The sequence below is a fragment of the Anolis sagrei genome, chromosome X (assembly GCF_037176765.1).
Source record: "Anolis sagrei isolate rAnoSag1 chromosome X, rAnoSag1.mat, whole genome shotgun sequence".
In the NCBI taxonomy this organism is placed as follows: domain Eukaryota; kingdom Metazoa; phylum Chordata; class Lepidosauria; order Squamata; family Dactyloidae; genus Anolis; species Anolis sagrei.
In genome coordinates, this window is record NC_090034.1 from 96,302,658 (window position 1) to 96,325,326 (window position 22,669).

Genomic DNA, 22,669 nt, shown 5'->3' on the forward strand with positions numbered 1-22,669 from the left:
ATTTATTATTTTACTCTATTATTATTGGAAGGATACGTAAACACATATACACTGAAGGAGGTTAGTCATAGTTGGACAGTCTTATTTTACAGTTTTGTGTAAATATTAATAAACATTCAACCTATTGATGCTTCAATTAATGTAATTTTACTGTTATCTATTTTTATTTTGAAAATTTTATTGGTATCTATTTTTATTTTGAAACTGACCCATAACTGCTGCATTTCCCATCCTCGCCTTATACTCAAGTCAATAAGTTTTCCCAGTTTTTTGTGGTAAAATCAGGTGCCCCGGCTTATTTTTGGGTCGGCTTATACTCGAGTATATACGGTAGTTAATTTTTAATACTTCTGACACATTCTCTATTCCGTCGGGGCCCCATAGAGAATCGAGAAAAAAGCAAGAGAGACCTTTAACTTTTTAATAATTATCACCAGTCGTAGACTGATACAAAATGAAAAATATATATATATACTGTATGTAAAACATCACACACCATTATTGCTCATCACGAACAGCTTTGGCTTTTCAGAGAAGGGAGGAGAGAAGACAGGGATAGAAGTCTTCCAGGAAATGCTCCAGAGAGGACTTCTTAGCATCTTACCACCTGCAAGTGTGATGCTCATGGTCATCTGTGCATGTGCAAACTGCCTCACAAGGGGGAAGAACGCCCTTGGAGGCCAACACCCTGAGAGGCATGGAAGTCTCTTGGAGAGGGACGGGATTCACTGAGCAGAGGAAGGCGATATAGGGAAGGAGCACATCTTTGGAGAAGGAGAAGGGGATGCTTGGCAGCAAGAATGTTTGTCCCAGAACTTGATCAATGGCCCCCAAAACACAAGGCACACCAGTGGAAGGTCCAGAGAGAGACACAGCCCAGAGCTGCATCCCACCTGGTAAGGAGGAGAGGCATCCTTGCTTGCAAAAGCGACGTGAAAAACTTGGAAATGGTTGCTGCAAGTGCCATTGTTCACCACAGAAGAGGTCAAAAGGAGGTTTCGCTGAGCCGCTGTCGGGATGGAGCCAGAGGCAGGCTGGGGGACTCTGGGGAAGCCGGGCTCAGGCTGGGGGTTCTTTGGACGGCAGGGCTGGCACTGACCCGCCCGTGCCTGGCTCTGGCCCCCAGCTCCCTGGAGCGGTTGACCCATGGACTTTCGGGCTGAGCAGGGTCCGAGGAGGAGGAGGAGGAAGAGGAACGGGCCAGCTCCTGGCAGCGCTCAATGAAGCTCCCACCTTGACGTCTCCTGTTGAGGGCTCCGCGTTGCAAGTCAGGTTGGGACAGAGGCTCCGGGTTCAACCGGGAAGGAAGGACTGGGGATGCCCTCACTGGCTTGTCCCGGGCTCCACTGACACTTTGGAACTGGAGGCTGCTGGGAGGACAAAGGCAGGTTACGGTTTCTAAAGGGAGTTGCACCTGTCTGTTGCAGGAAAGAAAGGGGAGCGTTCTGCTACAGAATCTCCAAAGTAAAAAACAGAATTATGATAGTGGCTTGCTGTGAGTTTTCCGTACAGTATGGGCATGCTCCTGAAGCATTCTCTCCTAATGTTTTGCTCACATCTATGGCAGGCACCCTCGGAGGTTGTGAGGTATATCGGAAACTAGCCAAGGGAAGTTTATATTTTCGAAGGCTTTCATGGCCGGAATAACTGGGTTGTTGTAGGTTTTTTTGGGCTATATGGCCATGTTCTAGAGGCATTCTCTCCTGACGTTTCGCCTGCATCTATGGCAAGCATCCTCAGAGGTAGCGAGGATGCTTGCCATAGATGCAGGCGAAACGTCAGGAGAGAATGCCTCTAGAACATGGCTATATAGCCCCAAAAAACCTACAAAAACCCAGAAGTTTATATACCTGTTGAAAGTCCAGGGCAGGAGAAAGAACTGGAGTGAATTCCACAGGTGGGGGGCTACCATCGAAATGGCCCTCTCCCTCGTCCCCGCCAACCGTGTTTGTGACAGGGGCGGGGCCGAGAGCAGGGCCTCTCCAGAAGATCTTAAACTCCTCGGTGGGACGTAGAAGGACATACGTTCAGACAGGTACGCTGAAAACAGGGAATTCTCCATTTTCAGAGGGTTGTTCTTTCACTCTACTGGCTGCCAATTAGTTTCTGGGCAAAGTACAAGATGATGGCTTTGACCTTTAAAACTCTACATGGTTTGGGTCCAGGTTACCTACAGGATCACCTTCTCTCATATAATCCATCCCAAACACTGAGGTTATTTGAGGGGCAATTACTTCAGCCTGCTAGAACCCAACTTGCAACCGTTATCCAAGGATCTTTTCATAGGCCGCCCCAAGACTTGCCGGAAGAGACCCGACAACTGAATGAGCTGTCAGAATTTAAAACACATTTGAAGATGTGTCAGTGCCAGCTAACACCTCCTAACAAAGGATTCCCTCAGGCAGGAATTATCCAGGCCTTGAAGCTGCAAGGCTTTGCAATGCTAATTGCAACAGTCACACTTGCCTCCAAATAGTTAAGGGTTCTTTCTCCCACCCTGGGCCTCCCATAGATATATAAAGCCCACTTGCCTAGTTTCCACAAACCTCACAACCTCTGAGGATGCCTGAAATACATGTGGGTGAAACATCAGGAGGGAATGCTTCTGGAACATGGCCATACAACCTGGAAAACTCGCGCAACCCAGCAATTCCAGCCATGAAAGCCTTCGACAACAGGATTATGATAGTACTAGGTGTCCCCTGCCACACGTTGCTGTGGCCCACTCTGGTGGCCATGGGGGTTCTGTGTGGGAGGTTTGGCCCAATTCTATCGTTGGTGGGGTTCAGAATGCTCTGTGATTGTAGGTGAACTACAAATCCCAGCAACTACAACTCCCAAATGTCAAGATTCTATTTTCCCCAAACTCCACCGGTGTTCACATTTGGGCATATTGAGTATTCGTATAGAGTTTGGTCCAGATACATCATTGTTTGAGTCCAGAGTGCTCTCTGGATGTAGGTGAACTACAACTCCAAAACCAAAGGACACTGCCCACCAAACCCAGTCTTTTCTGTATAGGTATAGGTATAGGTATTTGCTCAAAATACAGGGTAGGTAGTTCTTGGTCCATCCCGTGATGCTCGTAAATGAGGCACAACTCACAGGTGGGCTCACTCCCAAGTCAGGAATCTCTAACTTTAGGTGAGGGCCAGAGTAGGGGGCTTTTCTATACCTCCCCTTCCCATTAAATGTGCATGGTGCAACCAGTCTCTACCTGACACTGGCAGCTGTGGGAGGATGCGTGGGGGTGAACGATCCAGCCGGGCTCATCTCGAGGGTGTGGGTGAGTGCCAAGTCACACTGTTTCAGCTCCTGCAACAGTTCCTCCTCCGAGAGGCCGCCTGAATCTGAAGGATGGATGCAAAAAAGGTGGGAGCTTGTTAGCTGCAGTAATAATATATTGTAATATTTATAATATTATAATGTAATGCAATATAATAATAATAACAATATATTATAATTATATATTTATATTACATGTAATATTACTAATAATATTACGATATAGTGGTATGGTGCAATATAGTAATATATAATACTAATATTGTACTATGCTAATAATATAATATATTGTATGCAATATATACCTTGTAAGCCGCTCTGAGTCCCCTTCGGGGTGACAAAGGCGGCATACAAATGTCGTAAATAAATAAATAAAAAATAAACAAATATGCGTGGGAGGGGAAAATATGCCTAGGCAGGTGCTATTCAGCCAGCCAAAGTCTCCAGGGAAGCTTTGAGCAACCAATAGTGGAGTCCTGATGGCCCAATGGGTTAAACCCTTGTGCCGGCAGGACTGCTGACCAAATATTCAGTGGTTCAAATCTGGGGAGTGGAGTGAGCTCTCATCTGTCAGCTCCAGCTTCCCATGAGGGGAGATGAGAGAAGCCTCCCACAGGATGTAAAACAATCAGGCATCCCCTGGGCAACGTCCTTGCAGACAGCCAATTCTCTCACGCCAGAAGCGACTTGCAGTTTTTCAAGTCACTCCTGACACACACACACACACAAAAGAAGCCACCCACAAGCACAGCCATTCACTCTAGAGTACTCTGCCCAGAATCCCACTCTGCCCGCTTACGCACTTGGTGCTTGGTCTACCATTTCCATAGCAGTTGTGAGGTCCCACATTTGGAGGCTTCCATTGCTGTGGCCAGTGAAGAGGTAGCGGCGCGGGCGGGATCCAATGCGGCTGGAACCCTCGCACTCCTGCACCATGAAGGCCGTGATGGGCGAACCGTCCACGGAGCGCACTTCGCAGACCCTGTTGTGGGAAGGAAGCAGAAAATGAGCCCTGGGTGGGGAGCTCAAAAGAAGGCAAGTTGGCGGAGGAAAGGCACAAAGCAAAAGTATGATAGCTGGGACCCTACACTGGTTGCGCAATATGGGTTAATTAATGAGTGGAACACATACGCAAGACAGCACAGCGAGTGAGAGATGCGCTGCATGAGTCGTGGCAACATTGTTCACCAGAAAGGAGGAGAGGTAACATTTCTATCCTGTTTACCGTCTTTGTAAACCATTGTTTATCATTTAACATTAAATAACCCTTACATTATTTCACCCTTACCCTCTCCCACTTGAGTTAAATTACTTCACTGCGATCCTGTCGCAGCTGCATCTCTCATGCACGTCTTCCCTTCATTAATTCTGAGCAGCGTTGTGCAACTAGCGTAGCGTAGGGTCCCAGCAATCATACTTTTGCCAGGCATCTGAACCACAGAAAGATTGTTTTTAATACTTCCAGATGTGATGCATGGTTTCCTAAAGTAGAAACAGCATAGCAAAGGTCAAGGTTGCATAGAATAAATACACCTCTTGCCAATCCTACTAGAAGTCTTTTCAAAATAAAGGATCTTTTCCATATGAGGGTTTGTTTCTTTTTTGTGTCCTGAGTGACTTCAGAAACTTCAAGTCGCATCTGGTGTGCGAGACTTGGCCATCTGCAAGGATGTTATCCAGGAGATGTCCAGATTATTTTTGATGTTTTCACCATCCTATGGGAGACTTCTTTCATGTCCCCGCATGGGGAGCTGGAGCTGACAGAGGGAGCTCACCTGCTGGCCTATTGGTCAGCAGTCCTGCTGGTGCAAGGGTTTAACCCATTCCACGACCTGTGGCTCCCATATGTGGGTGAAAAGCAGCTCTTCTTAAAAAACCTGGCAAAATTGCTCATGGCCAACCATCTTAGTACCTCATCTTCATTTCTAAGGCAAAGAGCCGGTGTTGTCCGTAGACACCTCCAAGGCCGGCATGGCTGCATGGAGCACCGTTGTTTAATTATGCGGCTTAGTGACCCCCAAATAAGATGCTGGTTCTTAAACTGGGATGGATATAGCATGACCTGCATGCAGCCTGATTTGAGGGCAGTTTTGGAAAACTTTCCCAATGCTTGCAAAGCCACAAAAATAATCCCACCCACCAGTACCTTGCGCTGTCTTCAAATACCCATTTTCTTTTTTCAATTCCCCTCAAAATGGTGACTGAAAGTGATATGACATCACCTCCTGCTGCCATTTTGAGAAGTATTGATAAAACTGTGAGAGCTGTTCAGCAGTGGAACTCTCTGCCCCAGAGTGTGGTGGAGGCTCCTTCTTTGGAGGCTTTTAAACAGAGGCTGGATGGCCATCTGTCGGGGGTGCTTTGAATGCAATTTTCCTGCTTCTTGGCAGGGGGTTGGACTGGATGGCTTATGAGGTCTCTTCCAACTCTTTGATTCTATGATTCTCTGCCCCAAACAGTCCTGGGCTCCAGCAGACCCACCTCTTCCCCGTAGAGGACAACCGCACATACAACTTGCTAGCATCTGGCACCACCTTCTGGAGGAACACTTGCTGGTCATCCCGTTCACCAAAAGGACCTGCATGTAAGAAGACACAAAATCCAAGGCCAGAGGCATCAAGACTGAGAAGGCCCAGGAACGGAGAAATTTCAGCAACCCCTGAAGGTCAATCCCTTTCATCCCTACCTACCAATGTCTGTGCCAGCACTGCAGCCCCCATGTCCATCGACGGATTCCAGGGCTAAGATCTTGAAGGAGGCCAGTGGTGTGGAGCCAGGCTGGGTGGAGATCATCCCACGGAACCGTGTCACCGTCCAGGTACGGACATGATTGTTGTCAGCACAGACTGGAAGACGGAACAGGGTCAAAGTGTAAAATGGGGATAGAAGAACTTTTATATATGGCTGGCTCCATCTATTAAGGCAGCATTTCTCAACCTGGGGGTCGGGCGAGGGAGAACACGCAAGGATGGAGGGAAGCTTGCACCAGCGCGTCCCTTCAAGGCATGGGGGTTCTATGTGGGAAGTTTGGCCCAATTCTATCGTTCGTGGGGTTCAAGCAGCTCCTTGATTGTAGGTGAACTATAAATCCCAGCAACTACAACTCCTATGTCAAGGTCTGTTTCCCCCAAAATCCATCTCAACATTAGGAAGAACTTCCTGACTGTGAGAGCTGTTCAGCAGTGGAACTCTCTGCCCTGGAGGTGGTGGAGGCTCCTTCTTTGGAGGCTTTTAAACAGAGGCTGGATGGCCATCTGTCAGGGGTGCTTTGAATGCAATATTCCTGCTTCTTGGCAGGGGGTTGGACTGGATGGTCCATGAGGTCTCTTCCAACTCTATGATTCTATGATTCTATTCCACCAGTGTTCACATTTGGGCATATTGAGTATTTTCTATTGGTCATGGGAGTTCTGTGTGCGAAGTTTGGTTCAATTCCAGCATTGGTGGAGTTCAGAATGCTCTTTAATTGTAAAAGGTAAAGATTTTCTCCTAACTTTAAGTCCAGTCATGTCCGATTCTGGGGGTTGGTGCTCATCTCCATTTCTAAGCCAAAGAGCCAGCGTTGTTCATAGACACCTCCAAGGTCATGTAGCCGGCATGACTGGAACGCTGTTACCTTCCCACCAGATGGTACCTATTGATCTGCTCACATTTGCATCTTTTGGAACTGCTAGCTTGGCAGAAGCTGGGGATGACAGCGGGAGCGCATGCCGTCCCCGGATTCGAACTTGCGACTTTTCAGTAAGCAAGTTCAGCAGTTCAACGGTTTAACCCACTGTGCCACTGGGGGCTTTGATTGTAGGTTAACTATAAATCCCAGAAACTACAACTCCCAAATGACAAAGTCAACCTCCCCCCGCTGCCCCCCAACCCCATCAGTATTCAAATTTTAGCGTATCAGTTATTTGTGCCAAATTTGGTCCAGTGAATGAAAATATATCCTGCATATCAGATATTGACATTATGATTCATAACAGTAGCAAAATGACAGTTATGAAGTAGCAACAAAAATAATTTTATGGTTGGGGGTCAACACAACACGAGGAACTGTATTAAGGGGTTGCGGCATTAGGAAGGTTGAGAAACATTGTATTAAGGTTTGTCAGTCATCTTGCGGCCCACTGCATCCATCCCCCCTGTTAACATCATCAGCTGGTACCTGAGATGAGGTGCCTCTCTGAGAGCATCACTTTGGTGACCGGGCTGCGGTGGACAGCAAAAGTCTGGAAGAGCTGTGGCCCTGAACCCACAGTCTCCGGGTGCCTGACAATCACCCGCACTGTCCCTGAGCTGGTGCCATAGGCAATCTCAATCCAATTCCCACTGTCGCCTGTGGAAAAAAGCAAAACATTAATTTGGAGGGTGGAGATGGTCTCATTCCTACAGGCCAGTGGTTCTTAACCTGGGGTCCCCAGATGTTTTTGGCCTACAACCCCCAGAAATCCCAGCCAGTTTACCAGCTGTTAGGATTTCTGGAAGTTGAAGGCCAAAAACATCTGGGGACCCCAGTTGAGAACCACTGCTATAGGCAAAGATAGGGTGCTTGTTCTCATGTGCTGTCAAGTCACCTTTGATGTACAGTGACCTTGGCACAGGATTTTCTCAGCCAGTATTATTCAGGGGTTTGCTATTATCCTCCTCTTAGGCTGAGAAAATGGGACTTGCCCATGGACACCCAGAATCCTAGTCCAGCACTATCTGAAGTCCAAAACATCTGGAGGCGCAGAGCCTCAAGCAAGACACCTAATGTATTGTTGAAGGCTTTCATGGCCAGAATCACTGGGTTGTTGTAGGTTTTTCCGGGCTATACGGTCATGTTGGAGGCATTCTCTCCTGACGTTTCACCTGCATCTATGGCAAGCATCCTCAGAGGTAGTGAGGTCTGTTGGAAGTAGGAAAATGGGTTTATATATCTGTGGAATGACCAGGGTGAGACAAAGGACTCTTGTCTGCTGGAGCTAGGTGTGAATGTTTCAACTGGCCACCTTGATTAGCATATAATGGCTTGGAAGGGCCTGGGGGGAATCTTTTGTTGAGAGTGATTTGATGTGCCTGATTGTTTACTCTCTGTTGTTTTGCTGTTGTAATTTTTGAGTTTTTTAATACTGGTAGCCAGATTTTGTTCATTTTCATGGTTTCCTCCTTTCTGTTGAAATTGTCCACATGCTTGTGGATTTCAATGGCTTCTCTGTGTAGTCTGACATGGTGGTTGTGAGAGTGATCCAGCATTTCTGTGCTCTCAAATAATATGCTGTGTCCAGGCTGGTTCATCAGGTGCTCTGCTATGGCTGACTTCTCTGGTTGAAGTAGTCTGCAGTGCCTTTCATGTTCCTTGATTCGTGTTTGGGCAATGCCGCGTTTGGTGGTCCCTATGTAGACTTGTCCACAGCTGCATGGTATACAGTAGACTCCTGCAGAAGTGAGAGGATCCCTCTTGTCCTTTGCTGAACGTAGCATTTGTTGGATTTTCTTGGTGGGTCTGTAGGTGGTTTGTATGTTGTGTTTCCTCATAGGGAAGCTGATGAGGATGCTTGCCATAGATGCAGGCGAAACGTCAGGAGAAAAAGCCTCCAGAACATGGCCATATAGCCTGGAAAAACCCACAACAACCCAAGATACCTAATATTTTACTATTCTGGAAGTGAGGAACAAGCCAACCACAATCTGAAGGGCCAGGTTGGATAGAGCAAGGCAGAAAATCCAGGAGTTGAGAAGGCAGGCAGATGTCTAAGCCAGGGGTCCTCAAACTAAGGCCTGGGGGCTGGATATGGCCCTCCAAGGTCATTTACCCGGCCCTCACTCAGGGTCAACCTGTCTGAAACAACAAAACAACAACAATCCTATCTCATCAGTCAAAGCAGGCCCACACTTCCCACTGAAATACTAATAAGTTTATATTTGTTAAAATTGTTCTTCATTTTAATTATTTATTGTTTTTAAGTGTTTTTGCACTAAAAATAAAATATGTGGAGTGTGCATAGGAATTCATTCATGTTTTTTTCAAATTATAATCTGGCCCTCCAACAGTTTGAGGAACTGTGACCTGGCCCTCTGTTTAAAAAGTTTGAGGATCCCTGCTCTAAGCAAACAAGGAGAGGGAAAACAGTGCAGCGTTCCTAGATTCAAGCTTACTGCTTTTTGGTGTGAGATAGACGCTGAGTGCAGTGATGGCATCCTCAGAGGGGTCACGGTACAGCTCTGTCACAAGAAGGTCGTTGTCCTTCATGCGCAGCGGGAACTTCTGCACATCTGTTTGGAGAAGGGGAAAGAAAGTGCATGGCACAGGGAACCAAGTGGGCAAACTCAGGCTCCAGTCACTAATTGCTCCTTTGTCTCCACACGCTGTGCATTGCTCTGGGTGTCAGGGCTTGGCTATGACCTCTATGCCTAGAACTGGCATCCCTCCGTTCAACCTACCTACATAGTAGATAGAACCATTGTTGCATCCCAAGAGGAGGAAGGAACCGGCAGCATCATAGCTGTTGATTGGGACCATCTCCTGAGTCTGTGGAAGCAGAAATAGTTGTCAGATGAGATTGGGTGGGTAGGTGAGTGCTTCTGTGTATGGAGCTGCTGTAGTCACTCTCCTGCTTTGGCCAGCCACTTCCAGAAATATCCAAACCCTACATCATCCCACCTGCCCCTCTCCTCACCTGCCAGTGCTTGGTGACGGCATTCCAGACGCCAATCTTGCCCGTGTGGCTGGTGGCAATGAGCTGGCAGCCCACAAAGAGCAGGCCTTCTACAGGAACGCCCAAGTGGAATACACCTAGCAAGAAGATACAGAACATCAGAGAGGAACATGAGACAGACCAACTCTCCGTTCCAATAGGAGCCAACCAGTTCATCAGAAGATTTGAATCTCTTTGTGACTTAATTGTATTTTACGGTGAGCTACCTTGGGTCCCTTTCTGTGGAGAAAGGCTAAAAGTCAATTGGAAAATTTAAAAAAAAACACAAATATCCAAGGGTATTTTTATTTATTATTTATTTATTTACTGCATTTATATACCGCCTTTCTCAGCCAGAGGCAATTCTAGGCGGTTCAGTCAGCAGCGATTCGATTCCATAACAAATATCAGGATACAGTTAAAAACACCGGGATTGTGGCGCAGCTGGCTGAGTGTCAGCTGCATTAAGATCACTCTGACCAAAAGGTCATGAGTTTGAAGCCAGCCCGGGTTGGAGTGGGTTTCCAACCAATTGCGTGTAGCCTGTTGTCGACCTTTGCAACCCGAAAGACAGTTGCATCTGTCAAGTAGGAAAATAAGGTACCACCTTAAAAGTGTGGGGAGGCTAAATTAACTGATTTATGAGGCTATAAAGAAGACTCCAGCAAAGCATTCCAGCGGGGAAGCATGCGGGGTATGCGGAAGTGCTTCATCAGCATCACAGATGGACAATAAAAATGACAGCTCCCCTGGCGGCCAGAAAAAGTTAAATAGCCTCTGTGTATGTCTGTACATGTTTGTATGTCAAAAATTGGCATTGAATGTTTGCCATATATGTGTACACTGTAATCCGCCCTGAGTCCCCTGCGGGGTGAGAAGGGTGGTATATAAAAGCTGTAAATAAATAAAATAAATAAATAAAAACAGTTATAAAAAACAGTTCAACAATAAAAATATAAAAAAACAATAATATCTATGAAAACAAATCCTCAACGTCTCCTTACTGAAATCGTGATCCAATTGCATCGTCAGACATTCCATGATTCATTTTTGTCTAATTATGCTCTAAAAGCCTGCTCGAAAAGCCAGGTCTTAACCATCTTGTGGAACGTTAGAAGGGAGAGAGCAGATCTAATATCCCTGGGGAGGGCGTTCCATAGCCGAGGGGCCACCACTGAGAAGGCCCTGTCTCTTGTCCCCGCCAACCGCGTTTGCGAGGAAGGCGGGTTCGAGAGCAGGGCCTCCTCAGATGATCTTAAAGTCCTAGCCATTCAAAAGACCTTGCTCCAGATTTGGCTGATTCCCTTTCACAGATACTTTAGCTTATCATGAGGCAGGAAGTTCCACATGAGGAAACCCAATGTTTCTTCCTAAATGCTCTGGGGAACTCACCAAGTCCTGAACAGATATAATACCTCCTGATTGGGAACCAGATGAGTTTGGAAGGCAGTGGAGTTCTGACATACATCTACTGGAAAATCCTTCTATCTCCCTGCCTGGATGCTGTAACTCCCAGGATTTGGGAAATTCTAGGTAGTTACAGGCAAGTCTCCCTCCCCAGGGAGATTAGACAGGCCCCTGTGCTATCCATTTTTCAGAAGGAACTGAAAGCCTGGCTATTCAAACAAGGTTTGAAAATGAGTAAACTTAATGTCATCTAATGACTGGAGAAATGAGATAAATCTAAAATTAGATCTTGCTGTTCCTTTCCACTTGAACAGTGGCTGGGATTTTTAATGAATGATGTTTTATGTAATTTTAAAATGCTGCTTTACTTTTATATTGTTTTGCCTCGTTGATTTAATTTACCAAATATAATTGAGTATAAGCCGATCCAAATATAAGCCGAGACACCTAATTTTACAACATAAAACTGGGAAAACTTATTGATTCGAATATAAGCTGAGGATGGAAAATGCAGCAGCTACTGGTAAATTTCAAAATAAAAATAGAACCCAATAAAATTACATTAATTGAGGCATCCATAGGTTAAATGTTTTTAAATATTTACTGTATTTAAAAGAAAAACAGTAAACTAGCTCTGTAAGTGGAAAAGTAGGGTCAACAAAAACAATATATCAACAATAACATAATAATAATAATAGAACTTCATTTGTATCCCATTCCATCTCCCCTTGGGGACTTAGGCCAGCTTCCAACATAGTAACAGGCAACCATTCAGTAACTATATATACAATGCAGAGCTAGAGATATATACTAATTTCACATATGCATTTCCCCCAAAACGTTTGCAAATCTTCTCTCTATATATGTGCATTTCCCTCCTGCAATATTTCCATGCCCTATTTATCTATGCTCATAAATATCTATCTAGACATATCTCTCTATATAAATAATTATATCTATAAAGGATTTGCAAAGACTTGCAAACAGGTGTGAGGAAAATTCATATATAAAATTATATATATATATACACACACGTATGTATATATATACACACACACAGATATATATATATATACAGATATAGAGGTATCTCTATATGTTTATCAAGATCTATAGCTATATAGGATTTGCAAATATTTGTAAACATGTGAGGGGATAATTCATATAAAAATGTATGCATATAGATACAGATATACAGGTACATGGAAATCTCTAGATATCTATAGGAATATATATATATAGGATCTGCAAAGACCTGCAAATATATGAGGGGAAAGCTTCCAAGGGAACAAAAATGCACATATAAAGTTAATGCATTTAGATACACACACACAAAAAAGCCAGGAAATTAGGTGGGTTTGAAAGAGAGCCATACAAACAAGGAGGACATGAAATATATCTCCTTTCCCACTTCCTTCCGTTTTGAATGGAAAACACACTGTCAAGGGAAGTGAAGAGGAGAGATAAATATATCATATACTAGCCATCCCCTGCCACAAGTTGCTGTGGCTCAGTCTGTGTTTTGTGTGTGTATATGTGTGTGTATGTTTGTGTATATGTGTTTGCGTGTTTATATGAGTGTGTGTGGTTTTGTGCATGCGTTGTAATGCATTTTTGTTTGCCTCTTCTGCTGTGTTTTTCAGTGTTTTTATGAGTGATGGTCACTTGTTGGCTTGATAAGTGTATTGTGTCCAAATTTGGTGTCAATTCATCCAGTGGTTTTTGAGTTACAAACGAACATTACATCTTTATTTATATAGATTGCAAGCAATAGCCTCCAGGCCCTGCTCTCCAGCTTGACTCCATTATAAGCTGAGAGAGGCTTTTTCAGCTCAAAAACAAGGGCTGAAAAACTTGGCTTATTTTTGAGTATATACGGTAAATGGGATATATTTATGTGTGTTGTTGTCGAGATGATTTGTATAATTATATTGTTGTGAGCTGCTCCAAGTCCTCTCGGGGAGATGGGGCGGGATACAAATAAAGTTGTTGTTGTTTTTGTTATTATTATTAAGTCCATGTGTCTAAAACAACAATAGTGGGTTGCCAAAGCATAACCTGGTCCTATGAACATTGCTTCTGCTCTGCCCCAACTTTCTCACCAATCTCAATGCCATTTCCATCAGGCTGGATTGCCCACAAGAGGATCTCACTGCAGGAAGCGGCTGCCACCATCTTGTCACTGTCACCCAGTGAGCCGCCAAGAACTCGGGCATTCAGTGCCACCCGTTCAATGACCCAGTCCAACCGGGGGCTGCAGAACGCCAGCTGCCAACCAGAGGTCTCTTTCATCCTGTGCAGCAAAGAGCAGACTGTGAGGGAGCACAAAAAAGGTATTTCTGTTCCACCACCCCATCTCACAAAAAGGCATGTACCTGTAACAGACGAGGAACTGAGCATAGGCCACTGCTATCCAGTTGTGGTGCCCGCATACAAGACGCACCATCCCTGGATCATTCGTAGCTCCTGGGAGGGAAGATGGAGGCATACAGAGGCTCTGAGAAAGGATTTTCCCTACTACCTTCTCCCTTAAACAGAGTTTGGGTCCGACAATAACATTCCCACTAGCCAACCGCCACCCTATTTCAAGCTGTTCCTGTGCTGTGAAGTTTCCATCACGAGGAAAAACGCACATTCTATTGTCTTTCCTTCCTGGCATAGCATTTACCTGCCACTGAACTTCTCTCCTCCAACAACCGCCCCAGCAGCCCAGCATTTCCAAGGTTGGGGGGCATAGTGTTACTTCGGCGCACAAGAGCTCGCTCCACGGGGTTCCCCGACCGGGCAGCCAACTGAGCCCCTGTGACGCTGTGGCGGTTCCATCGCTTGATGGGGAACACTGGAATGAAAAAGGAGAAGGCACTGTTGGCCACATTCCTAAGTCGCAATGGCCTCTTCAGTCCTCAAAGTAAAGTTTCACCCAATCTCATTCCTTTCCCAAGGCTCAGGTCCAGATTATCTGAAGGACCAGATCCTCCCATGTGAACCTGACCATATTTTAAGGTCTTAGGAAGCCCTTCCTTCTGCCCCTTGCAAAGTGGAGACATAGGAGAGTGCCTGCTCCCAGATTCTTGAACTTCCAGTTAAATTGGCACCTTCCTTATCATTATGCCGCTGGCAGGCAGAATATGTTCTTTGAGGGGTGAATTTTTAAGGGGAAATAGATCTTGTACAAATTTCTAGATCTTGTTTTTGTTTTAATGTTGGAATTCAACCCCACACTGCCCAAGTCTCAAGTCCTCAACGACAAGCAGCTAGTTAGTTTAGTATAGACCAGTGGCTCCAACTGTTTTTTGACCAGGGCCCACTTTAACCAGGGCCCATTTGATCAGGAACCACTTTGATCAGGGAGCACTTTGACAAGGGATCACTTGACTGGGAACCACTTTGGCCAGGAACCACTTGACCAGGGCCCACTTTGATCAGGGCCCATTTGTCTAAGAACCACTTTGATCAGGGACCACTTTGACCAGGGCCCACTTCAACCAGGAACCATTTTGACCAGAGACCATTTGACTGGGAACCACTTTGATCAGGGACCACTTTGACCAGAGATGACTTTGACCAAGGACCACTTGACCAGGGACCACTCTCCAACATTAATACCAAAAGGGGCAAGGCTGCTCAGCTCTGCGGAAAGGAGTGGAAATAAATAAATTAAAATAAAATAAAATTTAAAAAGAGGAAGGAGGTTTGCAGACCAGATTTTCATTTTTGTGGCCCATTGTTGGGCCACAGCCCACACTTTGAGAAGCACTGGTATAGATTAAGGGTTTCCTTTCCTCCATGTTTCCTGTATGACAGTTGGGGATGTACCTATTTTCTTCTCTCTCTCCCTCCCTCTCCCCCCCCCCCCCGTTTCAGCTCTCACTGATTGGTTGTTTAAAATGGATACTTTTCTACCTAAATACTTTTTGAATCTGACTTCTGCCATCTTACACTTTAGGATGGAGGGTACGTGCTGTGTGCTTTGAGATCTCTCTCTGCTTGTGTGTCAGGAGAGATGTAGTGATTGTTTTCCCCTCCCTTTGAAACTTTAGAAAAGATGAGTATTAGAGTAGCTGAGACCCAGTTCTTGATTATTAAGACATGCAGTTATTTCTTATTATTGTAAATAAACCTTTTGTGATTTTTAAGACTGGACTCTGCATGTTTGCCTCCGAAGCTCTGAATTCTTTACAGACACATCACATGGGACCTTGCGCTTAGCTAGCTAATGAGCTGATGCTCAACTATAGGTATCCTGTTTATCTTTTTGGATGCTCTGCTAATTTTAGTGTCGTTTTCCCTAACATTTAATGGTTGGTGTTTTTAGTTGTTCTAAATTGTTTAATTACTTTTTTCTGTCAGTTTTTTAAATCTATGTTTGAATTATTTGTATGCCTTGAATCTTAAATTGGAAGAAAAACAAGAGATAAATATAACAACAACAAAGCAAAGCTACCCAGTACCTGGTGGTGGCAAGTAGCCATTGAAAAGAACGCTCCCGCAGGACGATCGTTCTAGCTCCTCATGCAGCTGCAGCCGACGCACTAAGGGACATGAGATGAAGAAAGGAGCTCAGACAAGGAAGCACTTGCCTCTGGAACATCAACCACTATCATCCACACAACCAGCCAACCTGCCTATTGTGGTTCAGACAGAGGCTGAAGACTAGGGGATTGTTCGATCAGGGTTTGTGAGGGCTGATAGGCTTTTCAATGTGGAAAATGAGGGGATTTTAGATGAGGATTCTGTCTGGGAGAATGGGTCTGTGTCTTCGGAGAGAGAAAAGGCTTCAGAGCAGAGCAGAGATGCTGTGACACCGGAAGATAAGGAGCTAGAAGGGAGAGATCTTTTTCCAGGGAAAACACCTGCGGTCAGTAGGTGATGCTTATGTGCTTATGTGAGGCCGCCCTGAGTTCCTTTATGGGGAGAAGGGCGGGGTAGAAATGTATGAAATAAATAAATAAGAGTTGGAGGCTCAATCTCCCGGAGGAGGGAGCCAGATTATGGAGGCCACAGAGACTTTGTGAGAAATCTGTGAAACAACAGAGTAGATGTCAAAGACACGACTTTATGGCTTGGTGGTCCTTCAATTAAAGTGTTTTTATTAAAAGGGTTAGAGCAAGCAACGCTGCGTTCCCGTATACACCTTGGTCTTATTACACGTTCAAGTCTATGTTTAAGTTCCTTGGGAAAGTTTTGTGCTCAAGTTCATGGATTTGTGTTTTGAAAGAGGTTCCTGTATTCCTGGTTATGGATTTATGCTGATGTCCCAACATCCTCCTCGCATACTTCGCACTCCTTGTTTTCAAGACCGATGCCCCTACCACCACCCAGGCATACCTAGTGGTGTGATCCCATAGAACTGTGCCTCATGCAACAGCAAGGAAACATTGGTCCTCCTGTAGGGACAAAATGGATGAGTTGTGATGATTTACCCATAGCTATGAAAAGGCAATAGGGAACCTAAGGCTTCGAGGCTGGAGTTGCAGCACACTTGCTGATGCTTCCCCAGCCCTCAAGCAGGCTGCATGGACCTTCACATCGCACCTGATATCAAGCTCTTTGGTCCGAAGAAAGTTTAGGATGGGGGCAAAGACTTCTGGATCCCGGTCAATGAAGATCTAAAAGGAAAGAAAAAAGGTGCCATTTAGCTAGAGTTTGCATTCATCCTCTTGCTATCTGAATAGTTTTCAGCCCATGAACATTCTCTGCCTTCTGTATATTCCACACTTAGTGTTGTCCAGCCAACTGAAGGAAAGCAATGCCCTCCCTATCCTCACCTCGGATTTTGGGAATGGAGCAGAGGAAGCAGAAGAGGAGAAAAGTGACTCAAAATTACTCACAGCGCCTGTTTCATCCTTCAAGGTAGAGATCCGGCCACTGAGGAGGCTACAATAAAAAAAAAAAAGGTCATATTTTCATATCTTTGAAGAATTGGTCCCAACTTTTATTATTTATTTATTTATTTATTTACTATATTTATATACCACCCCTCTCAGCCCAGAGGCGACTTGGAGCGGTTCACAAATTGGCAACAATTCAATGCCTCAACAATTATAACAAGTAAAAACAACCAAGAAATTCTGTTAAAAGCAATAATATATGATATAAAAAACTGTACAAAGCCTTAAAACATTATCATGAGTGTCTCCATGTCAAATCATTATTGCATTGCGCTATCAAGTAGTTCCATAATTCTGTTTAGCTGTGCCGTATTTGGAAGGCCTGCTCAAAAAGCCAGGTTTTCACCTTTTTTCAAAAAGTCAGGAGGGAAGGAGCCGATCCAAAGCAGAGCCTTGTCTTACCGTTAATAGGAGCCCAGCTAGCCTAGGTAAACTTTTTTTTCCATCCCCCCTTCCTAAAAAAATAGCTCTCCCAGTTGCTCATTTTCCCACCTTCCATAAACTACCACATAAACACTGGGATCCCATTTCTTCCATTCTTATAATAATAATAATTTAAAGATCAAACTGCAGTCAGTGAAAATGGTCCCAGTAGTGATCAGCACACCAAGTGCATTGCCTAAAGACATTGGCCTGCACTTAAAAAAAATCGGCGCTGACAAAATTACCATCTGTCAGCTGCAAAAAGCCACCCTACTTGGACCTGTATGCATTATTCACTGATACATCACACAGTCCTAGACACTTGGGAAGTGTCCGATGTGTGACTGAATACAAAAGCCAGCACAGTGATCTTGTTTGCTGTGTACTAATCTTGTTGCATATAAAATAATAATAATAATTATTATTTATTTATTTATTTATATCCCCCTTCCCTGGAGAATTCAGAGTGGCTTATATGTTCATGTATCGGTTAAAAACATCAACCCATAAGATGTATCCATCCATTGGTCAATGTGAATATTGTACATTAATTTTTATTTTAAAAGGAACTATAATAAATAATAATTTTTAAAAAAATTTATTTGTAGACCGCTCTATCTCCCCAAAGGGACTCAGAGCAGTTTCCAACATATATGGCAAACATTCAGTGTCAAAATGGAAAAAACATACAAACAAGTTATATCTAAACCGACCACATCAAGCAATATAAAAGCAGCCAAACTTTAAACCTAACAACAGACAAAATAACCGAAGATTAAAACTTAAATGATCCATGAACATAAACACACTTAATATAAATTTATAGATAAAAACATCTAAAAACAAGTAGTTAAAACTACGACTTTCTCGGAACAGAGTGGTAAAAGGTAAAAGATTAGCCCATTCTGGAAGACCCAAAAAGAAGCACCAACCCCTCTGCTCCCTCCATGATGGCACCACTTCTGGCTTTTTGGTGCTTCCCCCTCTCCATAGTATAATCCTCAACTCATCCACGGGTCTCATCATTTCGGCCCCCAAATCAGCCCTTGATGTATACATAAGTTCAGCTTATACGTGAGTACCATACTAACTCAAATACAATGCTCACCTTTTTGGTTTTGAAAATTAAAGTGCGCCTTAGAATGAATGGCAAATTACACTTGCATAAATACAGTATATATGGTAAACTAGATGGGCTCTTCTGTAATGCCAAGCTGCCTACTACAAACACTGGCTACTTCAATGCTTCCCATTATCCCCACCCAAGCCTCCCCTCCCTGCTTCGGTCACCTGGAAAAAAAGGAATCTGGGATCCAAGTGAGGGTCTGGCGAGAAGTACTGAACCTGCAGAGAGGAAAAGGAAAGGGAGAGGGTTAGCATGAAGGCCGATGAAGACAGAAGACAATTCCTCCTGTGCATCACATGGCTCCTTTCACGGGAGAAGCACTATTTGCTCACATCCAGCTCTCCAAAAGAGAAACACTGAACTCCTGGAGGAGAGAGATGATGGTGGGGTGCTTTTATTTATTTATTTACTTCATTTATATAATGCTTTTCTCACTCCTGGGGGGACTCAAAGCGGTGTACAGCAAGCAATGGCAAAATTCAGTGGCAACATATATACAAACCAAATGACTAAAACGATAACATGTCAGATACAGTCAGCCCCCAATTTACGAACGAGATAGGTCCTATGTCTTGTTGAAGGCTTTCACGGCCGGAATCACTGTGTTGTTGTAGGTTTTTTCAGGCTATATGGCCATGTTCTAGAGGCATTCTCTCTTGACATTTTGCCTGTGTCTATGCCAAGCATCCTCAGAGGTAGTGAGGTCTGTTGGAACTAGGAAAATGGGTTTATATATCTGTGGAATGACCAGGGTGGGACAAAGAACTCTTGTCTGTTGGAGCTAGGTGTGAATGTTTCAACTGACCACCTTGATTAGCATTTGATGGCCTGGCAGTAGTTTGGTGTGGCTTGTTGGTGGCTGGGGCAATCTTTTGTTGGGAGGCAATTAGATTCCCTGATTGTTCCCCCTCTGTTGTTTTGCTGCTGTAATTTTAGAGTTTTTTAATCCAACAAATGCTATGTTCAGCAAAGGACAAGATGGATCCTCTCACTTCTGCAGGAGTCTACTGTATACCATGCAACTGTGGACAAGTCTACATAGGGACCACCAAACGCAGCATTGCCCAAACACGAATCAAGGAACATGAAAGGCCCTACAGACTACTTCAACCAGAGAAGTCAGCCATAGCAGAGCACCTGATGAACGAACCTGGACACAGCATATTATTTGAGAACACAGAAATGCTGGACCACTCTCACAACCACCATGTCAGACTACACAGAGAAGCCATTGAAATCCACAAGCATGTGGACAATTTCAACAGAAAGGAGGAAACCATGAAAATAAACAAAATCTGGCTACCAGTATTTAAAAACTCTAAAATTACAACAGCAAAACATTGGGCATGAATATTCCATATGCCCAAATATGAACACATATGGAGTTTGGGGGAAATAGACCTTGACATTTGGTAGTTGTAGTTATTGGGATTTATAGTTTGCCTACAATCAAAGAGCATTCTGAATCCCGCCAATGACGGAATTGAGCTAAACTTTCCACACAGAACCCCCATGACCAACAGAAAAAACTTAAGGCCATCCAGTCCAACTCCCTTCATCAGGGCAAGAAAATGTAATCAAAACCCTCCCATCAAGCTATAGCTATAGCTATAGATATATTTGGTTCACACACACACAAACACTGAGAGAGAGATAGCTGGTTGGTATCATAGATTTGAAAGGGACCCCTAAAGAAGGACAATGATATGTTGCATGTTCCAGAGTAGGGAAAACCAGACAATCACCACGTTAACACTGACAAAGAAACAGCAAGAAATACTGTTTACCTACAAGCATAAAGACATTACATATATTACACTTATATAACACTTTCTCATTACTTTATTTTCCAGATTACCAGACTGGGACACAGCAACGCGTGCCAGGAGACCGCTATTCTTCTATATAAATAAAAATGTAATGTTCGTTTGTGGGATTAGCATAACTCAAAAACCACTGGACGAATTGACACCAAATTTGGACACAAGACACCGATCAGAACAACAAGTGACCATCACTCATAAAAACAGTGAAAAACACAGCAGAAGAGACTTAAAAAGCCAAAAGACAAAAATTACATTACAATGCATGTTTCAAACAACATATATATATATATATATATATATATATATATATATATATCATATCACGCAAACACACATATACACAAATATATGAGGAAGAGCTTTTTGACTGTGAGAGCTGTTCAGCAGTGGAACTCTCTGCCCCAGAGTGTAGTGGAGGCTCCTTCTTTTAAACAGAGGCTGGATGGCCTCTCTACGTGGAGTTGCCTCTGAAGACTGCCCGGAAGCTGCAGCAAGTACAACGCGCGGCAGCCAGATTACTAACGGTGCTGGGTACAGGGAGCACACCACTCCGCTGTTACTCGAACTCCACTGGCTGCCGATTAGCTTCCGAGCACAATTCAAAGTGCTGGTGTTAACCTATAAAGCCCTAAACGACTCCGGCCCTGTTTACCTCTCCGAACGTATTCTCCCCTATGAACCATCAAGACTACTAAGATCGTCTGGAGGGGCCCTGCTCTCGGTCCCTCCGCCTGCACAAGCATGGCTGGTGGGGACGAGGGACAGGGCCTTCTCAATGGTGGCCCCTCCACTTTGGAACTCCCTCCCATTAGAGATCAGAACTGCCCCCTCCCTCATGACGTTCAGGAAACTAACAAAGACCTGGTTGTGGAACGCGGCATTTGACAACTGATTTAATTCTTTGCCCACATGAAAGGAGGATGATGAATGGGATTGTGATGGTGTCGGACGATTTGGCTCTTTTAACTGGGGCAATAATGTTTTAATGTGTATGGTGCTGATATTTTAATCGTGTAATGAAGTGGCATTGTGTTGTTATTGTATATTCTTTGTATGTTAACGCATGTTGCGAACCGGTCCGAATCCCTCTTTGAAGGTGAGAGGGTCGGTATATAAAACCTCGAAATAAATAATAGTAATAATAAATCTGTCAGGGGTGATTTGAATGCAATATTCCTGCTCCTTGGCAGAATGGGGTTGGACTGGATGGCCCTTGAGGTCTCTTCCAACTCTTTGATTCTATGATTCTATACACACACACACACATATACACACACAAAACACATTTACACAGACTGGGCCACAGCAACGCATGGCAGCGGATGGCTAGTAATAATAATAATAATAATAATAATAATAATAATAATAATAATGTGCTGTCATGTATGATGCCTCTCCCACTCTCCCCACTACTATGATCTTTTCCCCTTAAAGCCCCTCCCTTCCGGAGGCGTGGCCAGGGCGGTTTCCTAGGCGACCCCGTTGAGGGTCTCTTGCCTTCTGCCGCCGACGTTTAGCTGGATCAGTTCTGCTCCGGCAGCAGCAGCAGCAGCCCCCGCCGCCATCCCCAAGCCGCTCCGCTTCCTACTTCCGGACTCTTCATCGAAACCCCGCCTCCCCCACGAAGCCATTGGACACGAGGTTTCCTAATTCCCCCTCCTATTGGCCTCAGACCACATAGTCCCGCCTATCTCGAAAATGGATTGGTCGAGACGTACCCTCGTTTGCTCATTGGTTCCAACGTGAGTAAAGGTTCCGCCCCCTCGCTCTCTCATTGGCTGAAGTGATTCCCCACATACATAAACAACCATCCGCGGCTATAAATAGCATTGATCCCGCCCCCTTTCAAGCCGCCTGGCGATTGGTTAAAAAGCCAGCCTATCTTGCCTTCCTATTGGCTATAGCAGTTGTCTTCAAACTTGTTGAGAATCACAACCCACTGGTTTTGCTTCTGTGATTTATCTATTTATCGAGTCATCAGCAACCAGTCAATTATATTACATTTCTAACAGAACAAAGCAAACAAACAGACAAAATACA

At 44.5% G+C, this 22,669-nt stretch overlaps 1 protein-coding gene across 2 annotated transcripts; it reads right to left on the reverse strand.

The window, feature by feature from the left end:
- Nucleotides 1-407: 407 nt before the first annotated feature.
- Nucleotides 408-22,260, reverse strand: LOC132780138 (SH3KBP1-binding protein 1). Of its 2 annotated transcripts, none has more exons than XM_067460853.1 (18): nt 22,127-22,260; nt 18,968-19,021; nt 17,195-17,240; nt 16,899-16,972; nt 16,692-16,750; nt 15,815-15,895; nt 14,032-14,202; nt 13,739-13,829; nt 13,466-13,656; nt 9,939-10,054; nt 9,703-9,790; nt 9,418-9,534; nt 7,445-7,615; nt 5,976-6,131; nt 5,767-5,863; nt 4,089-4,267; nt 3,218-3,350; nt 408-1,367 (listed from the first exon to the last, which is right to left on the reverse strand). In XM_067460853.1, the coding sequence occupies exons 1-18, from the start codon at nt 22,258-22,260 to the stop codon at nt 986-988; spliced, it is 2,340 nt and encodes a 779-aa protein (XP_067316954.1). In that variant the 3' UTR covers nt 408-985. The 2 variants fall into 2 exon arrangements, with proteins under 2 accessions (XP_067316954.1, XP_067316953.1); XM_067460852.1 differs by having other exon boundaries at nt 408-1,370.
- Nucleotides 22,261-22,669: the final 409 nt, after the last annotated feature.

Coding starts and splice junctions, on each gene's coding strand:
- LOC132780138 (XM_067460852.1), bottom strand. CDS start 22,260: ATGGCTTCGTGGGGGAGGCGGGGTTTCGATGAAGAGTCCGGAAGTAGG. Junction 16,973..17,194: donor TGAAGGATGAAACAGGCGCT/GTGAGTAATTTT, acceptor CTTTCCTTTTAG/ATCTTCATTGACCGGGATCC. Junction 9,791..9,938: donor CCGTCACCAAGCACTGGCAG/GTGAGGAGAGGG, acceptor CTGCTTCCACAG/ACTCAGGAGATGGTCCCAAT.